Genomic DNA, 19373 nt, shown 5'->3' on the forward strand with positions numbered 1-19373 from the left:
AAAGGATGGTTTGCAATGAGAGTAGTAGTAGTAGCAGTAATAGTACTTGTCATACCTAACAGGGTATGATTTGTTTTGGATTACCATGTCAAAGAGAAGAAGAAAAACGTGTGTGGCTATGGCATCCCTAAGTGGATAACATAGTTGATAAACTATAATACAAACCCAGAGAGGAGTAAGGAGGAGAAAAACACATCATTTCCTAGATCAACTAAACATCGGACTCCAGACTGGGGATTTTTTTATACACCCGTCTATTGCTGAACTGGGCTGAGTTTAGGACGCCTCGCGGGGCAGGGTATGCATTAGTCTTATTGGCTGAGTAAGGCATCACATGCTCTTTATTGTACATGTCATTGGTTATCCGCCCGTCCCGTGAGCAGTACGAAGTGGTTGATTTAATGGAAGAGCGGAGATTGTTCGCTTCATTGCGTGTTTTGATGGGGGCCGCTCCAAGGACCGACACTGGTGAGGCGACCACCAGCTGTTTGTAAATATCAGAGGAGCTACGCCCATGGACCAGTCTGCTGCTGGTGTCATCCCTCAGCGAGTGGCTGAGAAAAGGGTTGTCCGAGCCATGGGCCGGATACAGGGACTTGCTCCGCTTGCTCTCCTCGAGGTTGTGGTTGAACAGCATTGATTTGGATCCGCTGCCAAACAGTCTGCCGGAGTAGGGGCGCATGCCGAAGAGGTTCGCGTAGTGTGAATCAGATGTGGACTCCAGGAAGCGGTCCTTCTCCTTGAGGCTGACGCTGCGAGCCGGTCGGCCCAGGTCGACTTCCTTGGGCTTCTCTAGCATGATGTTGTCAAAGGAGTGCTGCCGACTCAGCCTCAAGCGATTCCTCTTCTGGACATGCGGCCCGTCTGTCTGCGGCCAGTAAAGCCCAAACATTTCGTCTGGTTGCTGCTGCTGTTGGTGGTGCAGGTTGGGACTACCCAAAGGGTCTGCAAGGAGCTGGTCCTCACTAATGTCATACAGGTTTGCTGTGTGGAGGCATGCTTCACACCTGTTATAGGGGGATCGGGTGACAGAAGCTGAGGCAGATGGGGCGGGGGGGTATGGCGCTGTTGTTGGATAGCTAGCAGGCACCTTGGACAGGCAGGAACGACAGTGTGTCTGTTTGTAGCGATCAATGGATTCATGGGGTGACAGGATTTTCTCTTTCAGGTTATAGTGTTTAGAGTAGGCTGGGTCGGGTAAAAGGTCTGAGTCTGTACGATGCAAAGGTGAAGAGTTCAAATGGATGATAGGCTGCTCACACTTCCTGTAGTTGTCACTGTGATCGGAGTAGATCTCGGGGTAATCCAAATCGTCCGCTGCCAGGCCACGGCTCTCCCGGTAGTGAATGGGGTCTGAATGCAGACTCAGCTCTCGATCTGAGTCAATGGTGTAGATTTTTTCTCCTCCTCCTACTCCTCCTCCTCCTGTGCCTCCTCCTCCTCCTCTCACGGCTTGGTTGGGTACGCCGCTGACCTGCTTAGTCTTTAAGTAGGACAGCTCCACCTCACTGCAGTCCCTTGGGTATTTTGATGTCACCGATCTTTTTTTTAAGCTGTCCTTGGGCTTCAGGTGCTTGTTGTTTTCTGGGTCCTTGTAGGAGGCTGCCCTGCTGGAGCAGTCGGAGACGTCGGAGTGGGCTGCATCCTCAGGGAGGTAACGCTGGGTCTTCATTGACAGTCGTGGGTCTGGCATCAGCATGTCGGGCATGGGCGGGGGCCCAGGTGGAACTGAACGCAGCGTGTCCACTGACTTCTTCCACAGCGTCCGGGACGGCTTGGCATTGGCCTGGACTGCATCGGCACTCACTGCAACCTCGACTGTGTTGGGATTGGCATCGTTGAGGGTCAGAGGATGCTGGCCTCCCTGGAAGATGTAGTTGTTTAGGTGGTCTTTGTGGCGGTTGGTAAGATAGGACTGTAGGTCTCCCGTATCCCCATAGATCATATCTTTGGGAGCATAGCTTCGATTGTCGGCGTAGATGAAGTTGCCCTTCTCTGCCATCATGTCCATGATCATTGGCCCAGCAGAGTGCATGAACTCGCGTTTGGGCGAGTTCATGCGGGAGCCGCTCAGGTTAGACATGTTGGTCATCTGCTTGGCCGACTTGATGAGTTTGAGCATTTTGTCCTGAGGGCTAAAGTCCAGATCCGTCTTTTTCTTCATGTCAATGTGGACACCATGAATACAACTCCAGATTCCCTGCACAGAGACAGACGGATAACAGGGGTGAGGTGAAAAAAAAGAAAGGATTAAAGGAGGTGAAAAGAATAAAAAGAAAGATCGAAAATAGAAAGAGACAAATAGAGAAAAGATTACTTATCTGCTCTGACAAAGCAGAATTTTGTACTTTAAATTTATCGACCCGGTAGTGAGTCAGCAAATCAGACAGGACTGAAGCATCTTCATTAACATAAATTTACATTTGTGGAAAGATATTTCTCATTCAGCATATAAACCAAATCTATATCCCTAACTGAAACTACCAATTGGCTTTACTTGGTGAAAAACAAGAACTATAAAAACAACACAATCACTTTGGAGGTAAGTGTGGAGTGTTCACAATCAATCAAAAACAAGACAAGACAGACACACAAACAAAGTCCAAGAATAAGCAAACCCAATCTCCAGCAGCAGTTTCAAACCCATGTCCATCAGAATAAGTTTTTCTTAGGACACGGGGAGGAAAAGTGATGCAATGCAATGAAACACGTCCCATTGCAGCTCTCTGGCCTTTACAGTACAGTTACTTAAATAACACTGGATCTTATTCCAGGGGGACGTTTCTTATCTAATTACCCTTAAATGGGACAAGGATCACATGAAGATCTTGGTGAAAAGGCGACTGCGTCATGAAATGTTAGCAGTCAGACGAGGCTACTGTGATCGGACTTCTGTCAATACTTGATAAATAAACGTGTTTACTGAATCCAAAGCAAAATACGCATCTTGACATGTATTGATTTTGGTTTTGTGTCACCTGCGGGCCTCCGTCTTGTAAGTATCACACTGAGCCAATTGCAAATCACTGCAGTGCAGTTTCACCATGTGTGAGCACCCTTAGGCCTCTCACACTGGAACCCTCCCTGTTAATCTTCATTTGTGTCTTGGGTTGATTGTTGTTTCCAGGTTTTGCACTGCTAAAGTGATTATTTTGGGGGTCTGTGTGTCCTGTGACCTTCTATTTGTCTTTCTGCTGGTCTCCTGTGGCAGTTTGGGATCTGGCATCTCCAGCTGGCTGTGCATTGTGGTAAACCTGTGTGTAATTAGGTCACTGTCTTGAATAGAAGTGACGCACTGCCAAAACGCTACTCTGCGGCGAGGAAGGCCTCTGGCAGAAACAAATTAGCAATCAGCATTTTATCAAACATTAAGCATGGAAAGATACGGAATGCTCTTGATGAAGTGCCTCCTTTCTTAGAGTCTCGGAAATTAGTTGAATTTAATCTTAGCAGAGGAAAACAAGCACAACCTTTTATGACCTACATGCATACGGAAATCCACATAATAAATGGTGAGCAAAGTCTCATGGCACAAACTGTCCATGGATCATGTTTCTGACCGATGAAGTTACTTCTACAAATCACTTTTCCACGTTGAAAGCATTTATCACAAGCTTTACCAGCCAAATACAAAAGATAACGATTACCAATGAAAACTATGTAAAAATATACGTATCAAAGTTAAATAAAATAAAAAATGAAATGAAAAGATCAAATAAAAAATGCACACATTTACCCACAGAGTCTTTGCTCAGTCAAAAGAGTCTGACACAGTTTCTCTTTGCAATATTTGAAATATTCACTGAATTTGAATTGGAACCCAGATGGAAACGCTGCTGCTGTAATGCACATCCTCTAGAGCTGATTAGAGCAATGTAAGCCATTCAAAGATAGCTGGAAATGTCTGATTTCACCTTGTCTCCAAGTTCCCCCCTCGGCTCTACTGCCTTTGTTAACTTTGCAAAAGCTCTCTCTCTCTCTCTCTCTCCCCCCCCCCCCCCTGTCTCTCTCTCTCTCTCTCCCAGAAACACTGCAGTGCTTTTAAGAATGCACGTCCACGTCTTCCGTTCGTACACGGCGAGGGAGCACGCTGACCTTTTAACAGAATGAGAGAGGATAGATTGATTCTGCCGCGATTTCAACCCAAAACATGCTGCAAATAAGGATCTATTTAAGTCGATAGTTAGGATCCCTCCTTCCCGTCTCTGTCCTTCTGTCTCTCTGCAATCATTTCCCCCTCATCCCCTCCTTTCTGCAGCCCTCACTTGTTTCAGCCTAAATCTGTCCAGACCAAGACTTTTATTTAGTTTAGCATCGCCTTGCCCTCTCTGCATGCATGCTCATGAGTGTGCATGCTGAAAATAGAACTAAACCAGGTCCGTCTGACCCCAATAATGCAGCACCATTACCCCCCTGTGCAGATGCAGTTCTTTTTTTGCCCCTTATAGCTTTGGAACAGGGCGCCATTAATTCAGACCAACCAGCCCAGACAGAAGCCTGTGTCAATGTGTGTGTGTTTGTGTCTTTGTCTTTGTCTTTGTACATGTGCCATCTGAACATCCAGAAGAGACAGACTTATTGGGAATTAAATGACAAGCTCTTAAAACATCACAGCTTGGAAACTCTTGTATTTGAGTGTCTTGCAGCTTGAAAATAGGATATTGGTGAGATTCAATGCTGCAGACTGTCAACAGGACGATCCCAGGACACTGAGCATTGTCACTCAAGTTGACACACATTAGGACTGTCATGCCTAAAGGACACAGAGTAACTACCCAGAGATGGGACCTCCCCATTTCCCTGTGCATGAACGTATCTGTATCTGGATATTGATAAATGTGTGTTAATGAAAGATGACACAGTGTGACACACCTGCTGAGAGCCAATCACAACACAGGATAGATGGTGAGAACACATCTTCTCATTATCATTCATGTCCTTATACAGATACAGAGATTACATGTGATGTGTAGGAAGGAGCGATAATCTGCAGAATCATCTGGCAAATACGTCTGTTTGCCATCGTCAGTCTGGAGGCTTGGGTAGCTGATCTACACACACACACACACACATTTTAAACACACACACACACACGTTCCTTACCCTGCTGATGGAGAACAGCAGGCCGGGCGTGCCGGTGCAGACCCCGGTGAAGCAGTATCTGAGCCTCCAGTAGAAGAGGTGCTCAGAGATGAAGGTGATGAGCGAGAGCCCCATGGCTGTGGCCAGCATGTAGAACACTCCCGCCATGTTGTCCACGTCCAGCTGGCTGGACATTACCTCGTTCTTCTCATTATGGCATATTCCTGTCAGCCACTGGGCCTCTAGTTCCTCCATTTCACCTGAGGGGGAAAAACAGATGTAAGGCCTCACCGGTCATTACACTGCAAAACTCCACTAACAGGAAGCAGCAGAGCCTCGGCCGCTCCAGCATTCAAATACTCATCTGTTGTGTTGGTACTCAAGTAGAACATTAGGGCTCAAACTATTCTGTTCTGTGGACAAAGTATCTTGACTTACAAAGGAACTAGAAGTATGAAGAAGTAATATATATTAACTTACTGTAACTTAGCCTCGGTTATTCTACAGCTCTTTAATGAGCGGTTCTAATTGGTTAATCGCAGCATTCTACGACTAATGATTTGATTAACACTGACTTCTGAACCTGACAACAAACCGTTTATCTGGAACTAGAAACTTTGGGAACTTGGCTGCTCTTTCACAATGAACGGAAATGTGCAATTTACCTTCAAGTCTCAATAGGCTGCTACTATGTAGCTAGCGTGTAGGCTGGACTCCGCTGACGTGGCTATGCAGATGCTAAGCTAGCTCAGAATGGGTCTATATTTCTGCATGTCTGAAGTTCGTAGTTAGTAATAAATTCATATAAAGTTGCACCTTTGAGTCCTGATCAACCTGTCAGGGTTTACTCCACGATAATCACCTGCCAATACGTTATCTCTTACTTAAAGCATAAGTTACTGTCACACATCCACGTTGTGTCCAATCAGAGCACAGCTCATGGAGGGAGGAACAGAGTCCAGTGGACACTAAAGCAGAGAGAAGACGTCCAAGAAATTATTTTTCATCACACACAACACATGTAGTTCATTTCTGCTGCCACTCGTTGAAAACTGCAGTGACAAGGACAGCAAGAACAAGAGGAGTTAGCTTGAAGAAAGAGGGAGAAAACTCCACCAAAAATTGAGTCATGAATAAAACGTGATCCTTTTTTGGGTAGAAAGGGAGAAATGAGTGATGAGGCTTACAGGTACTCTCTTGTTCCCATGGTCTCACCTGCCACTGAGCTTCCAGCAGCTCTGTGTTTCCCAATAGGGCAAAGATGTCGCTTCTTTGGTGTTAATAAAGGAAAGGCACAAAAGCAACAAAGACCTTATCTTTTCTCATTCCTGGCTCTCTTTCACCTTCCCTCGCTCCCTCTGCCTCTGTGACATTTGGCGTGAAGCTAATCCAATCTGTGTCATTCAGAGCCGGATAAGTCAGGCTGCCGATGAGGAAGGACAAATATCACGGCCGTGTTGGGCTGGATGTCTTCAGGGTGAAGACACAGTGAGACATCGTTAACCCTTTAGAACATCTCAGAATCAGATTCAAACTGCTCTAATAGATGCAGCCGTTAGTGTTTCAACAGGCCGCTGTGTCCGTAGGAACGCCATGCATTCAAGGGAAATCTGTGAGGGGCTGCTGCCGCTCTCGCCTGACACCAGCGGGGGTTGGGGGTGGGGAGGTGGGGGGGTGGGTCAGGCGGTGAAATTCAAATTGTGTTCCATGTTCAGAAGCCAGACAGCTAAAGCAATAGTCTGGCGACCAGTCAGTCGGAACACAGGAACACCAGTTTCTACAAGTGTCATTCACAGTCTGAAGGTTGCTCCAGTTTGAACCATCTGGGACTTGAAAAAGACTGGAGGATCTAAGCTGCATGGATGCCGGAGCAAAGACTTTTTTATCTGCTGTTTTTCTATTGAGCTGAACCACAAGAAGGGCAAGAAAACAACTGCAAACTTTCAGAATAACCTGAGTTTTGGTCAGGATGTTTATGAAGTAACTTTGCTTCATAAACCCGAGCGGAGGTTGAGGGATGAGTTCTAACCCTCTTACATCCTCTTTGTTCTCCATCCTGTGTGTCACTGACTGCTGCATGTTAAAGATCCCTGTGAACATGAATGAGACTGGAACCCTTTAAACTCTTTGTGTACTCATGAACTCTAGTTCCTCTGGTTTCCGTCTACACTGAATGCATTTTGATTACGATATTTATGAAATTGTCGCTGGTCTCAATGACAATGCAGATGCATCCGCTACACAATCTACTTAAGTGAAAGAGTTACTTCCTCTTTCTACTGCGTATCCAGGCGCAGGAACACACAACTACACAACTCTGCTGTGACATAAAGACCCGACGTGTTTGACGACCTTTGAACGTGGTTTTTCTGAGGCTCCTAACTTTGTGGGGTTGAGTCTCATTCATGTTGACTGGGAGCTTCAGAGGAGAAACCAGTGTGCAAGAGAACGCAGCAGCTGAACAGTTAAGATGGAGCACAAACGATGATGTCATCAAGGTTATAGAGTAAACAACCCATACATATCGTTAAAGCTCGTCACCACTTCATACTGGACTGTTTGATTGGACACAAAACAACTTCACTCCTGATTGGACGCATCCAAAATGGCCAAACGCTGATTTTTGGGGACTTGATTAAACGAAGAGAATTGTCAAGATTTTCCCAAGCTAACGTTTGTGCTGTGCCACGTTGTTTAGTAGACGGGATGACGGCTTTAACGTCAAATAAGGAGCGGGTTTGTGTCGGCTGACAGCGAACATAAGAGCTGAGTCTGAGCTCAGCAACGACTGTCTGGAGTAAGAACGACGTCTGATCGTTACTTTCAGTGCACAGAATGTAAATGTTTAAGAGAAACCAGTCAAGTGTTTCATCTTCAGCCGTCACTGTTCTACTGTCCAACTCAATCTGCTCTGCCTCTCTCTCTCTCTCTCTCTCTCTCTCCCCCTCTTTCTCTCAGCCTCCCTCTCTCTCTCTCTCTCTCCCCCTCTTTCTCTCAGCCTCCCTCTCTCTCTCTCTCTCTCTCTCTCCCCCTCTTTCTCTCTGTCTCTCTCTCTCAGTCTCTCCCTCCCTCTCTCTCCCCTTCTTTCTCTCCGTCTCTCTCTCTCTCCCCTCTTGCTCTCTCGCTTCTCTCTCCCTCTCCAGCCACGTCTTGTCTGATCAAGCAGCATCCTCCAGGACACACGGTCACCATCATTAATCATCAGCCTCTCGTCCTCCTCTCGTCCCCCCATCCTTTTTACTCGACTTGCACTCGCTCCTCGTCTTCCTCTGGTCTTGTGTTTCCCATCTGTTTCATCTCTCTCCTCTTTCTTCCACTCTTTGTTTCTTTGAAAAGCATTAGGCTGTGATTTTTACAAAACCTCATGATCTCCATCTCCTTCCTGTCTCACCTCATCCTGTCTCACCACGACATCGACATGTTTTTGTAGACAACATGTAAGGGAAATCCTCAGTTTTGTTGCAAGAATTTCAAATGAATTCCACTTAAAATATGAAGTAGAGCAAGAAGAAGACAAAGTAAGAGAGAGATGGAGTCAGACATCTGTTCAGAACCGCCTACGTGTCCACAACTCTGATGAGATTCAGTGAGACGGGATTATCATGACACCGATGTTGGTTCAATCAACCTCACTGCACTTAACGTGAGTGGCCTGCGAACGCCGACATCAGCAAAACTCTTTGAATGCAAAATGTAAATGAATCCGTCACTAAAAGCCTGAGAGCTGCTTCTCTCCTTCTCTGTTTATGTAAGAAGTCGTGAGGCTGCTGTAATAAGGGAATGTGGCTCAGATAAGTAACACACACACACACACACACACACACTGATCTGAGCTGTAGAGAGGAATATATTAGAATAATTTACACACTGTGGCCTCTGTTTAGAGCAGCTTTTGTATCCAGAATAACATCAAAGGACTATTTATACTTCACTGCTTTGCCTTTGTGCCGTCAGCAGACAAGCCAGTACAAACTCATGCGTGTGCAAGTGTGTGTGTGTATGTGTGTGTCAGTGTGTGTGTGTGTGTGATGAAGAATCACAACCCCGGCAAGGAGCAGCCTAACCTTTTGCCTCCGTAGACTGCGTCTCGCTCTTCGCGTTTTGACGCTGGGGCTGTGCGTGTTTCTTACCGTCTCCGATGATGGCGAGGATGGCCAGATCCACCTGTCGTTTCCAGTAGGAGCCTTTCTGCAGGGCGATGCCGTAACCGGTGGTGGCAAAGATGTACCTACAGGCGCAGACAGGGAGTTTAACTTCACGTGTTCACCTGATCAGAGCCGGACAACCTGCAGCTGGGATGGTCCGACCCCCCAGGACCAACGACCCCAATGTTCTCACATGTTCTCACATGTTCTCACAACCTGAAATCCACCATGAAACAGGAAGCCATCTTTCCTCCAGACCTGTGGGTGGCAGCAAGGAACCAAAAGCTGCTCTGCCAACTACTTCCTAAACAACTGAAACTGAGACATGTTGTGCTGCATTCAGGTACCTATTGGAAGGTGGTAAAGTGGTATGTACACCTTTGTGTGTTTGAGGTAAAAGCCACACAGGGCTTTAATACACTCAGAGTGTTCTCAGGGCTTTGGTCTTGAGAGTTTCACACAGTCCATTGTTCTTTGTTTGTACTTTGATTTGATTGATCTCCACAAAACCTGGACTCATTTCATGAGGCACATTAACTTTATTCACAATTACTGAATGAGATCCATATTTTATGCTCAGAGTGATAAATCCTTCCTCCCCCTCTCTCTCTCGTCTCCTGCAGCCTCCACAGTTTGACGCTTTGCTTCTTTTCAGCTCTTTGACTTTACCCAAGGTTGAAATCTTGGTGCTTTGCCTGTTTCTGCATCGTCCTCGTGTCAGAGTTCAGGCGTGTTATATTTGCTACGTGCTAATGATCTTCCTGCCCACGAGAATGGAGACGAAGGCCGCTACATAGGAAATGTCTAACCGAACAAAAGAGTACATTTAGGTTGTTTGTTCTATGTTCATAAGCCACGACCCTGCTCGCCGCACCTACATGTCATGATTCCATCTGCTTCAGTTCTGTTAACATAAAAGTCCTTACACTAGAGTCTGAATCCATTTACGTCACGAACAGAACAAGGTCCTTTACTTCACCTAAAGCTTCCTCCATTTGTGCTCATTTCAAAGTTCACATGACGTTTGATTCTGTGCTGAAGCTTCAAATGCTACAACCTGAACCTGAACCCAGAGACACACGTTCTGCTCCATAGGTCTGAGTCTGTGTAGCGTGATGAACCCAAAGAGAACGACAACAACCCAACAAAGTCCAGTTGTGATCACCAAGTGAAGCCATTTGCTTACCCGCTGCCGATGGTCACCAGTTTACATCCCTCGTCTCTGCCAGCCATGTAGTTCAACACTGCGGCGTCGTAGATGAAGGCGTCCAGTTTACTGCAGAAGAAGAAAGGCAGAAGAAATCACACATGAAAGCAGAATGGGCCTCAGCCGGTGACGCTCGCTTACATGAGAACAGAATAAGAAAGGTATTTTTGGAGCCATAGACCCTGAGGACAAAAGCACCAAGAACTCCATAAAGCATATCGAGGTGAAATTGACAAAGACAACTTGAATCTAAGCAAAACAAAGATGGAGGAGGAGGAGGAGGAGGAGGAGGAACTTCAGACGGACACAAACATTTACACACAAACGAGCGGGACAATGAAGATCCAAGACGCAGACTGACATTTTCGTAGAAAACCGATGCAGCGCCCGTACACACACACACACACACACACACACACACACACACACACACACTAACACTGAAGTGACTGGCTGGCCTTTACTGAATGTCAGATCCGGCCCTCTCACGGAGGCTCACACCCGATAGTTTAGCTGTGTAATTAGCTTAACTCCATCCACACACTCGGCCTGTGCGTCTAAACATGAGGGGGGCCGGGTGGGTGTGTGTGTGTGTTTGTGTGTGTGTGTGTGTGTGTGTGTGTGCGCAGGCAGACATGCTGTGGCTGCAGCGGCTCAGAGGGCTGATCTGTCTCACATTCATTAGGCTGAATAACATGTAGCTGCACAGATTTTCCTGCCACTTCAAATCCCATCTGTGCTCCGGCGAGACGACGTTCAGCAGATCTGCGAATGTCATCTACGCCGCAAAATCACCACTTAGTCTTATCTTCTAACGGCCGCGGCTCCTCGGCGCCACGGGTCACATCTTTACTCTGACAGGAAGTGGAGCAGCAGAAAGGTCAGCTGGATAAACCCCTCTCTCTCTCTCTCTCTCTCTCTCTCTCTCTCTCTCTCTCTCTCTCTGGGTGGATCGATCCCTGTGGCCTCATCACTCTGAGCCTCTTCATCAAACATCTGCTGGCTTTGGTTCCTCCTCCATGGTGAAATGATGAAACCCCCATTCAGGACCCTGTTGCGTCCCACATCTCAGTCAGTACAGTTATGGTTTTATAATGATGGATGCTTTTGTCCCATAATGCATCAGAGCAGATGTGAGGTTTTGTTTTGATCACATATAGAAATCTTCACATAAAGAAGATCTTTATTTCTTACATTTATTTATGTTTGCCAATATTTTATTTTACTAGCCATGTTTTATTTTTTACCCTTTATTCATTTTCCTGAATGTTTTATCTGTGCTCTCATCGGTCTCCATGGTTTCCGTGGTGATTGAGGTCAAATCTCTCTAAAGCACTTTTTTATGAGGGAAAACTGTCCCACCAATAAAAACACGTTGATGGGTGGATTGATCGGCGGTTCCGTGAGCTCGTTCCCTGAGCGCCGTTTGCCGTGTTTTTTTGTGCGTGGAAGAGATTTAGCGCGTAAAGCCTGTTAGCTTGTGTGCAATCAGCGCTAATCCAGCCATCGAGCCTCCAGCGGCTCAACGCTCGTCTGCTAATACCACACGACACAGCCGTCAATGAGGGAATTACACACACACACACACACACACACATACACACACACACACCTGCAGCAGCCTGCATGTGTGTGTGTGTGTGTGTGTGCGTGTGCGTGTGTGAAGCTGAGACGTCTGTGTGTTTACATGCAGATTTACGGATGAGCTGAAAGACACAACAGGATCGGAAACCTTCATCATGACGTCGACGTGGAAGCTGTTTCTATTCCCCTCTTCACCTCCTTTCATTCCTTTTCCATCTCCTGTTCGCTTCTTCCTTCCTTCATTCCTTCCTTCCTCCTTACCAATCTGAGCTCAACTCTCCTGAAGTCACCTTATCAACCCTTTACTTTAGGTTCTCCCATCATCTCTTTCTCCTCTCTGTCTCTCTCCTTCCCTTCCTCTCCTCATCCATCCCCATCTCTGCTCTTCCTCCTCTCTCATTCCTTCCTTCCTTCCTTCCTTCCTTGCTTCCTTCCCCTTTTCCATTCCATTACCACTTTCTTCTTCTCTGGTGTTTGCTGCTGCCCTCCACCGTTCCTTCATCTCTTCTATCAGACGTGTTGCCCTTGGCCTCCTCTTCCTCCTCCTCCTCCTCCTCCATGCGCTGGGCTGATGAGAGTCACCCCTCCTCCCCCCTCTTTCCTTTTCTTCACCTCCACTTTTCCCTCCATCCATTTATCTAGAATTCTTTCTCTCTTGTTTGTCATTGGTTAGCTGTGGGATAATGAGAATGCCCCTTTCCCCCTCGACACACACACACACACACACACACACAAAGACAGACAGACACCTTCAATCCCATTATAGAGACCAGTACTAAAAATAGCTCCTGCTGTTCCCAGTCAGAGAGGCCATTTATCCCCCATCTCAGAGGAGCTGTCACACACACACACACACACACACACACACACACACACACACACTCTTACCCTGTCTTGAGGCTGACCAGTGCGTCCACGACCCCAGTCTGGTGGTACTTCACCATGTACTGGTGCATGTCAGGGTAGTTCTTCCTGATGTTCCTCTCCGTGGATCCGTTTGGAACGGTGCCGAAACGGAACGGAGGGGAGTAGGCGTACGGGTTCTGAAACTGTGGGGATGAAGAAGGAGAGAGAGGGAGAGAGAGAGAGAGAGAGAGAGAGAGAGAGATACAGAGAGTGAGAGACGCAGTGAGAGGAAGAGAGAGTGAGAGTTAGAGAGAGAGAGAGAGAGAGAGAGAGAGATACAGAGAGAGAGTGAGAGACGCAGAGAGAGTGAGAGTGAGAGAGAGAGAGAGAGAGAGAGTGAGAGACGCAGAGAGAGTGAGTTAGAGAGAGAGAGAGAGAGAGAGAGAGTGAGAGGGGCAGAAAGAGAGAGGAGAGAGAGAGAGAGAGAGAGAGATACAGTGAGTGAGAGACGCAGTGAGAGGAAGAGAGAGTGAGAGTTAGAGAGAGAGAGAGAGAGAGAGAGAGAGAGAGTTAGAGAGAGAGAGAGAGAGAGAGAGAGAGAGAGAGAGAGAGAGAGAGAGAGAGGGAGAGAGAGAGAGAGAGAGAGAGATTAGGAGGAATGGAAAAAAGGGAACAAGAAAAAATACAATATATATATGTCTCTGTTTGGAGTCTCTCCCTCCCTCTCCCTCCCTCTCTCTCTGTCTCTCTCTCTTTTTGCCTCCCCCTGTCTCTCAGGTGTGTTTCCACTCAGTGTGCAGGTCAAGAGTTTTGTAGTGGTGTACTCATTGCTACGGTAACAACCTCCCCTCAAGTGCTATGGTAACAATCTGCCCTCACCGCCACGACCTCCATCAATTAGAGCTGTGTGTGAGTGTGTGTGTGTGTGTGTGTGTGTGAGTGTGTGTGTGTCTCTGTGTGTGTGTGAGAGTGTGAGCGTGTGCATGTGTGTCTCTGTGTGTGTGTGTGTGTGTGAGAGTGTGAGCGTGTGCATGTGTGTCTCTGTGTGTGTGTGTGTGTGTGTGTTAGTCACTGGCGTACAGCACTGAGTGGTTTCACTGCATATTTAACTGTGTTAAACTGCTGATTTACTCTATAAATGATGAAGAGTTCTTCCTCTCCAGCGGATAAATCAAGACGGGACAAGTGATCAGATAGAGCTGTGTGTGTGTGTGTTTGTGTGTGTGTGTGTGTGTGTGTGTAGAAAGAGGCCATTCAGGTGCATCAGTGCTATTATTAAGGCTTTGATTTACAAGTTCTGAGCCGGGCTGAAGTGCCTTTGAGCCTGGTCGCCTGGTTGGCTCACCTCAGAGTTGAACCTCTTCCCAGAGACGAAAGAGTTCAGAGTTCAGCTGGAGCATCAACGTCAACCAAACTGGAAGTCCCTCATGTGTGCCTGTGTTTGAGCTTATTACATCATCGGTGTGTGTGTGTGTGTGTGTGTGTGTGTGAGTGTGTGTGTGTGTGAGTTTCTGCCATCCTGCTGTGTAATCAGGTCAGTGCCAGGTCAAACTCTGCCCATGTCAAACTCTGTTAACTGTGTGTGTGACCTCATGTGGTCTGTCTCACTCTGTCTGTCTGTCTCTCTCCTGTCTCCCTCTCCTGTCTCTCTCTCTCTCTCTCACTCTCTCGCCTTGTCTATCCTCCCCTTGTCTCGTGCTGTCGGCCCCGACTTTTCCAAGTCGTCTTTTCTGCGTGTTGTCAAAACTCAAAACCCTCTGCAGTCTCTCACTCACCGGCCCCCTCTCCTCTGCTGTCTGTCTGTCTGTCTGTCTGTCTGTCTGTCTGTCTGTCGCCAAACACCCTACATGATGGGGGGTGGGGGAGCGATCATCTAATCAATAACTCATTAAACTTCATCAATCAGGGCCTGGAGTCATAATGAGAGGAGCGCAGCAGCGTCTGGCCTGAGGTCGTCCCCGGTTACCTTGTTGTCAGAGAGTCCGGTGACCTGATCGACAAACTCCTCCTGGATCATGAAGGCGGCCAGGTTGGCAGTGTAGGAGGCGAGGAAGATGACGGCGAAGAAGGCCCACACCGACACGATGAACTTACTTGTGGTACCTTTGGGGTTCTGCACGGGCACAGAGTTGTTGAACACCAGACCCCACAGCAGCCACACTGCCTTGCCCATAGTGAAGGAAGGGCCGTGAGGGTCTGGGAGAGGAGAGGAACCAAGGAAGGAAGGAAGGAAGGAAGGAGATGAAAAGGCAGCAGTGACAGAAGAAGAAGGTTCATCCATTTGACAGGATCGTACTCCTATTATGTTACTAAACCCATGATTGTTGTCCTGCATTGGCAGAGATCAACCAGCACAGAGCAGCAGGACGTCCACACAGGAAGTGTTCACGTTAGCGAGCCACAGCTGAGGAAGCTTCTCAAACGATTACATCATAAACATGAGAAACAGCTTCTGTTTACATGAGACCAGGACAACCAAAATGAGTCCAGACACATCAGACAGTGTGTGTGTGTGTGTGTGTGTGTGTGTGTGTGTGTGTGTGTGTGTGTGTGTCTGTCTGTGTCTGTGTGTGTGTCTGTGTGTGTGTCTGTGTCTGTGTCTGTGTGTGTGTCTGTGTGTGTCTGTGTGTGTGTCTGTGTCTGTGTGTGTGTCTGTGTGTGTGTCTGTGTGTGTGTCTGTGTGTGTGTCTGTGTGTGTGTCTGTGTGTGTGTGTGTGTCTGTGTCTGTGTCTGTGTGTGTCTGTGTGTGTGTCTGTGTCTGTGTGTGTGTCTGTGTGTGTGTCTGTGTGTGTGTCTGTGTCTGTGTCTGTGTCTGTGTGTTGTCTGTGTGTGTCTGTGTGTGTGTCTGTGTCTGTGTGTGTGTCTGTGTGTGTGTCTGTGTGTGTGTCTGTGTCTGTGTCTGTGTCTGTGTGTGTGTCTGTGTCTGTGTGTGTCTGTGTGTCTAAACGTCATGATCATTGTCAAACAGTTTCACAATTTTCCCCAACATTTGAGTGAACATCATCATTTTACTTGAAAACAAAAGTCCTGAGGGGAGGTGGGCGGGGCCTGAGGGGAGGGGGCGGGGCCTCAGTCCTCACCTTTTCCCTGTGCCAGGTTCCTGTTGAAGCCCAGAGGGCTGATGTACTCAAACATAAAGACGGCCATCGCAGTCACCAGCAAGAGCATCACGAACATCATCACCCACACCGACGCACTAAACGGCTCTGAGAGGGGGGAGAGAGGGGAGAGAGAGGAGGGGAGAGGAGGGGGAGTGGAGGGAGAGAGGAGGGGGAGAGGAGGGGGAGAGGAGGGGGAGTGGAGGGAGAGAGGAGGGGGAGAGGAGGGGGAGTGGAGGGAGAGAGGAGGGGGAGAGGAGGGGGAGAGAGGAGGGAGAAAGGAGGGAGAGAGGAAGGAGAGAGAGGAGGGGGAGAGGAGGGGGAGTGGAGGGAGAGAGGAGGGGGAGAGAGGGGGAGTGGAGGGAGAGAGGAGGGGGAGAGGAGGGGGAGAGAGGAGGGAGAAAGGAGGGAGAGAGGAAGGAGAGAGAGGAGGGGGAGAGGAGGGAGAGAGGAAGGAGAGAGAGGAGGGGGGGGAGAGGAGGGAGAGAGCGGGTGAAGCGTTAATATACATGTGCCTGAATTCTTCTAGCTTCATCTTTTCATGCTTTCTCTTATTTATACCTCCTACCTCTGTGCTAAATGAAAAATCAATCATGTACACACACACACACACACACACACACACACACACACACACACACACACACACACATCTTGTCTCTGACAGTGAGGAGGCGTACAGGAAGCCCTGGTGTCATCAGTCTGTCCTCCTCTGAGCTCACAGCACCACTGCAGAGATTAACTCTGCTTTAATGTATGGAAGAGCAGTGTGTGTGTGTGTGTGTGTGTGTGTGTGTGTGTGTGTGTGTGTGTGTGTGTGTGTGTGTGTGTGTGTGTGTGTGTTTGGCACGCTGCCATTTTGGGGTTTTCCCTGCTAAGATCATATAATTGCCGCTCTTACATACGTGTCATGTGGTGATGATGTGTGTGTGTGTGTGTGTGTGTGTGTGTGTGTCTATATGTGGATGCTGTTGTTTAAGTTGTATGAGTGTGTATGTAAGCCTTCATCATCATCACCATCTCCTTCTTCTTCTTCTTGAGGGTTTACTTATTCTGTTCTTCTGCTTCTCGTGTTTGTAAGTGTGTGTGTGTGTGTGTGTGTGTGTGTGTGTGTTAACTCTGCAGCACACAACACACACACACACACACACTCCCGGCAACACAGACAAACAACACGGCAACAGTAACTTGGCAATGGTTTACCGAGGAAGGCTGATGGGGAAACGGTCCCGTTGCTACGGGAGACCATGACGCTAATCCCGGTTTCCACGAACGGGACGGAGAAATCGATGACCTCAGAACGCTCCTCATTGATCGTCAGAGATCCGACGGCCATGACGGCTTTCTTATAGACCACCTGCAGAGGGAGGAGAGGAAGAGGAGGGAGGGGAGGAGGAGGAGGAGGAGGAGGAGGAGGAGAGAGGAGAGGAGGAGGTGAGGAGATAAGAGGAAGAAGAGGGAGGAGAGGAGGAGGGGGGAGGAAGGAAGAGAGGAGGAGGGAGGAGGAGAGAAAGACCCATTTTAGATCGTACACTTCAATCACAAACAATCAATCTCATCAATCAATGATTAAATGCAGATGTGTTGCATCTGAACGGAGCTTCTTGTCGTCTCTGTCTCTCTCCTGACCTCTGGTGTTTAGGTCAGAGGTCAGAGTTTTGTGTCAGTGTGGATTTAAATCTGACCGCACATCCATCTGGAGCGGAGTCTTCATCAATGTAATCAATATGGCAGCGGCGAGACTCAGCTCGGAGAGGAACGAGTCCCGGAGGAAGTTAGCTCGGTGAGTAAAGTTTGCCATAAAACATAAAGGCGGCCATAAAGTTTACAGCTTTCAAATGAACTCTGGGACCTCAGGAGGGTAATGACAGATGCAACACACACACACACACACACACACACACACACACACACACTCACCTCTCCCACCATCCCGTTCCAGACGTTGTTTATCTTTTTGCCATGTTTTCCGTTGGTAACTAGGTACAGGTCGTACGTGAACTTGACGTACTTTGCGATCTTCTTCAGAATGTCGATGCAGAATCCTTTGCAGCACTTCTTGATGTACGTCCCCCCGGCTTCGGTCGTGTTGCTGCGGAAACGCAAAGAAACAAGAGAAGCATACTTTGTTATTGTCGGTTTGATTGATCACGATGGATCAGAGGCGTTTCCTTTGACGATGGACGGAGTGAAGACGAGAAGAACTTTGACATAAACATCTCAAAGATCAGGAAGGACGTCGGACCGCTCCACTAATCTGCTGCTTTCTCTGCGGGGGACGCATCCATGAGCTTAGTGCCATCTGTGTGTGTGAAGCATCTCTCACACACACACACACACACACACACACACACACACACACACACACACACACTGTATATACAAGGTACACATTAACTTTGAGCCACCTGGGATTCTCATTTCACTTTTAAATTTGTGCTAATTAGGAGAAGAAGAAGAAGATCACTGCGACCTTCACCGCCTTCACGCAAACTCCTCAAAAAAGGAGGAAACAAACACAAACTCCACACACACAAACACACACACACACACACACACACACACACAGGCTGGAGCTCAACTGAAGATCTTCAACATGAACTTATCGATGCACAGGACACCACTGCAGAAGAGGAGTTAGGGATGAGGAGGAGGAGCTTAATGATGAGGAAGAGAAGATTGGCGATAAGGAAGAGGAGTTTGCTGCTGACATGACACACTAATGACTTGCGATATTTGAGAGGCTTTCATTGCCCGTCTTTAAGAAACTGGAGCACACACACAGAGACACACACACACACACACACACACACGTCAGCTCTTTGTCAGAGGTGACGCAGGCAGGAAGGAGGCCACGTGTGCGGCGTGATCAGCTGGCAGAGGAGGTGACAGACTGAGTGTGGAGGCCAGAGGTGTCATGTCTGCCTGCACGCGCTCACACGGGCGCCACAGGCCCCGGGGTCTCCACACGGCCCACTGTGGGCTGAGCTCTGCATGCATGGATGGACCTGCACAGCCCGGCACACACACACACACACACACACACACACACAGCATCCATCTCTGTTTCTCCCTGATCCATCCCTTGTTTTCCAAATGGACTTCTCCGATGCTTGAGTGGGAATCGCTAAGTTGGAGGGAGAAAAAGCACCAAACGCACTGGCCTGTGAATGAGTGGACATGTGGCAGCGAGCAGTGTGTGTGTGTGTGTGTGTGTGTGTGTGTGTGTGTGTTCCTCCTTGGAGATGCTTAATTCTCCGCCCTACTTCACAGTGCTTCTGGATGGAAATCTCTGATGGCCTCTTCCCTGGGACACGATTACCACTTAATCAGCTGTGTGTGTGTGTGTGTGTGTGTGTGTGTGTGTGTGTGTGAGTACACTAGGGAGAAATATACTAGATATATACTGAT

The 19373-nt window shown here is 48.0% G+C and overlaps 1 protein-coding gene across 1 annotated transcript in view; it reads right to left on the reverse strand.

Moving 5' to 3' along the window:
* Nucleotides 1–211: 211 nt before the first annotated feature.
* grin2aa (glutamate receptor, ionotropic, N-methyl D-aspartate 2A, a) overlaps nt 212–19373 on the reverse strand; it is a gene marked incomplete at its 5' end in the record, with an annotated part of 36631 nt that continues 17469 nt past the window's right edge. The window contains 9 exons of the mRNA XM_076138187.1: nt 212–2200; nt 5104–5342; nt 9213–9310; nt 10414–10503; nt 12907–13067; nt 14831–15060; nt 15945–16070; nt 17166–17319; nt 17883–18054. Coding sequence (XP_075994302.1) covers nt 212–2200; nt 5104–5342; nt 9213–9310; nt 10414–10503; nt 12907–13067; nt 14831–15060; nt 15945–16070; nt 17166–17319; nt 17883–18054 — 3259 coding nt within the window. The remainder of the gene's footprint in view (nt 2201–5103; nt 5343–9212; nt 9311–10413; nt 10504–12906; nt 13068–14830; nt 15061–15944; nt 16071–17165; nt 17320–17882; nt 18055–19373) is intronic.

The sequence above is a fragment of the Genypterus blacodes genome, unplaced genomic scaffold, assembly GCF_046128005.1.
Source record: "Genypterus blacodes isolate CSIRO-AG114 ecotype Tasmania unplaced genomic scaffold, CSIRO-AGI_Gbla_v1 ptg000349l_1, whole genome shotgun sequence".
Lineage (NCBI taxonomy): Eukaryota > Metazoa > Chordata > Actinopteri > Ophidiiformes > Ophidiidae > Genypterus > Genypterus blacodes.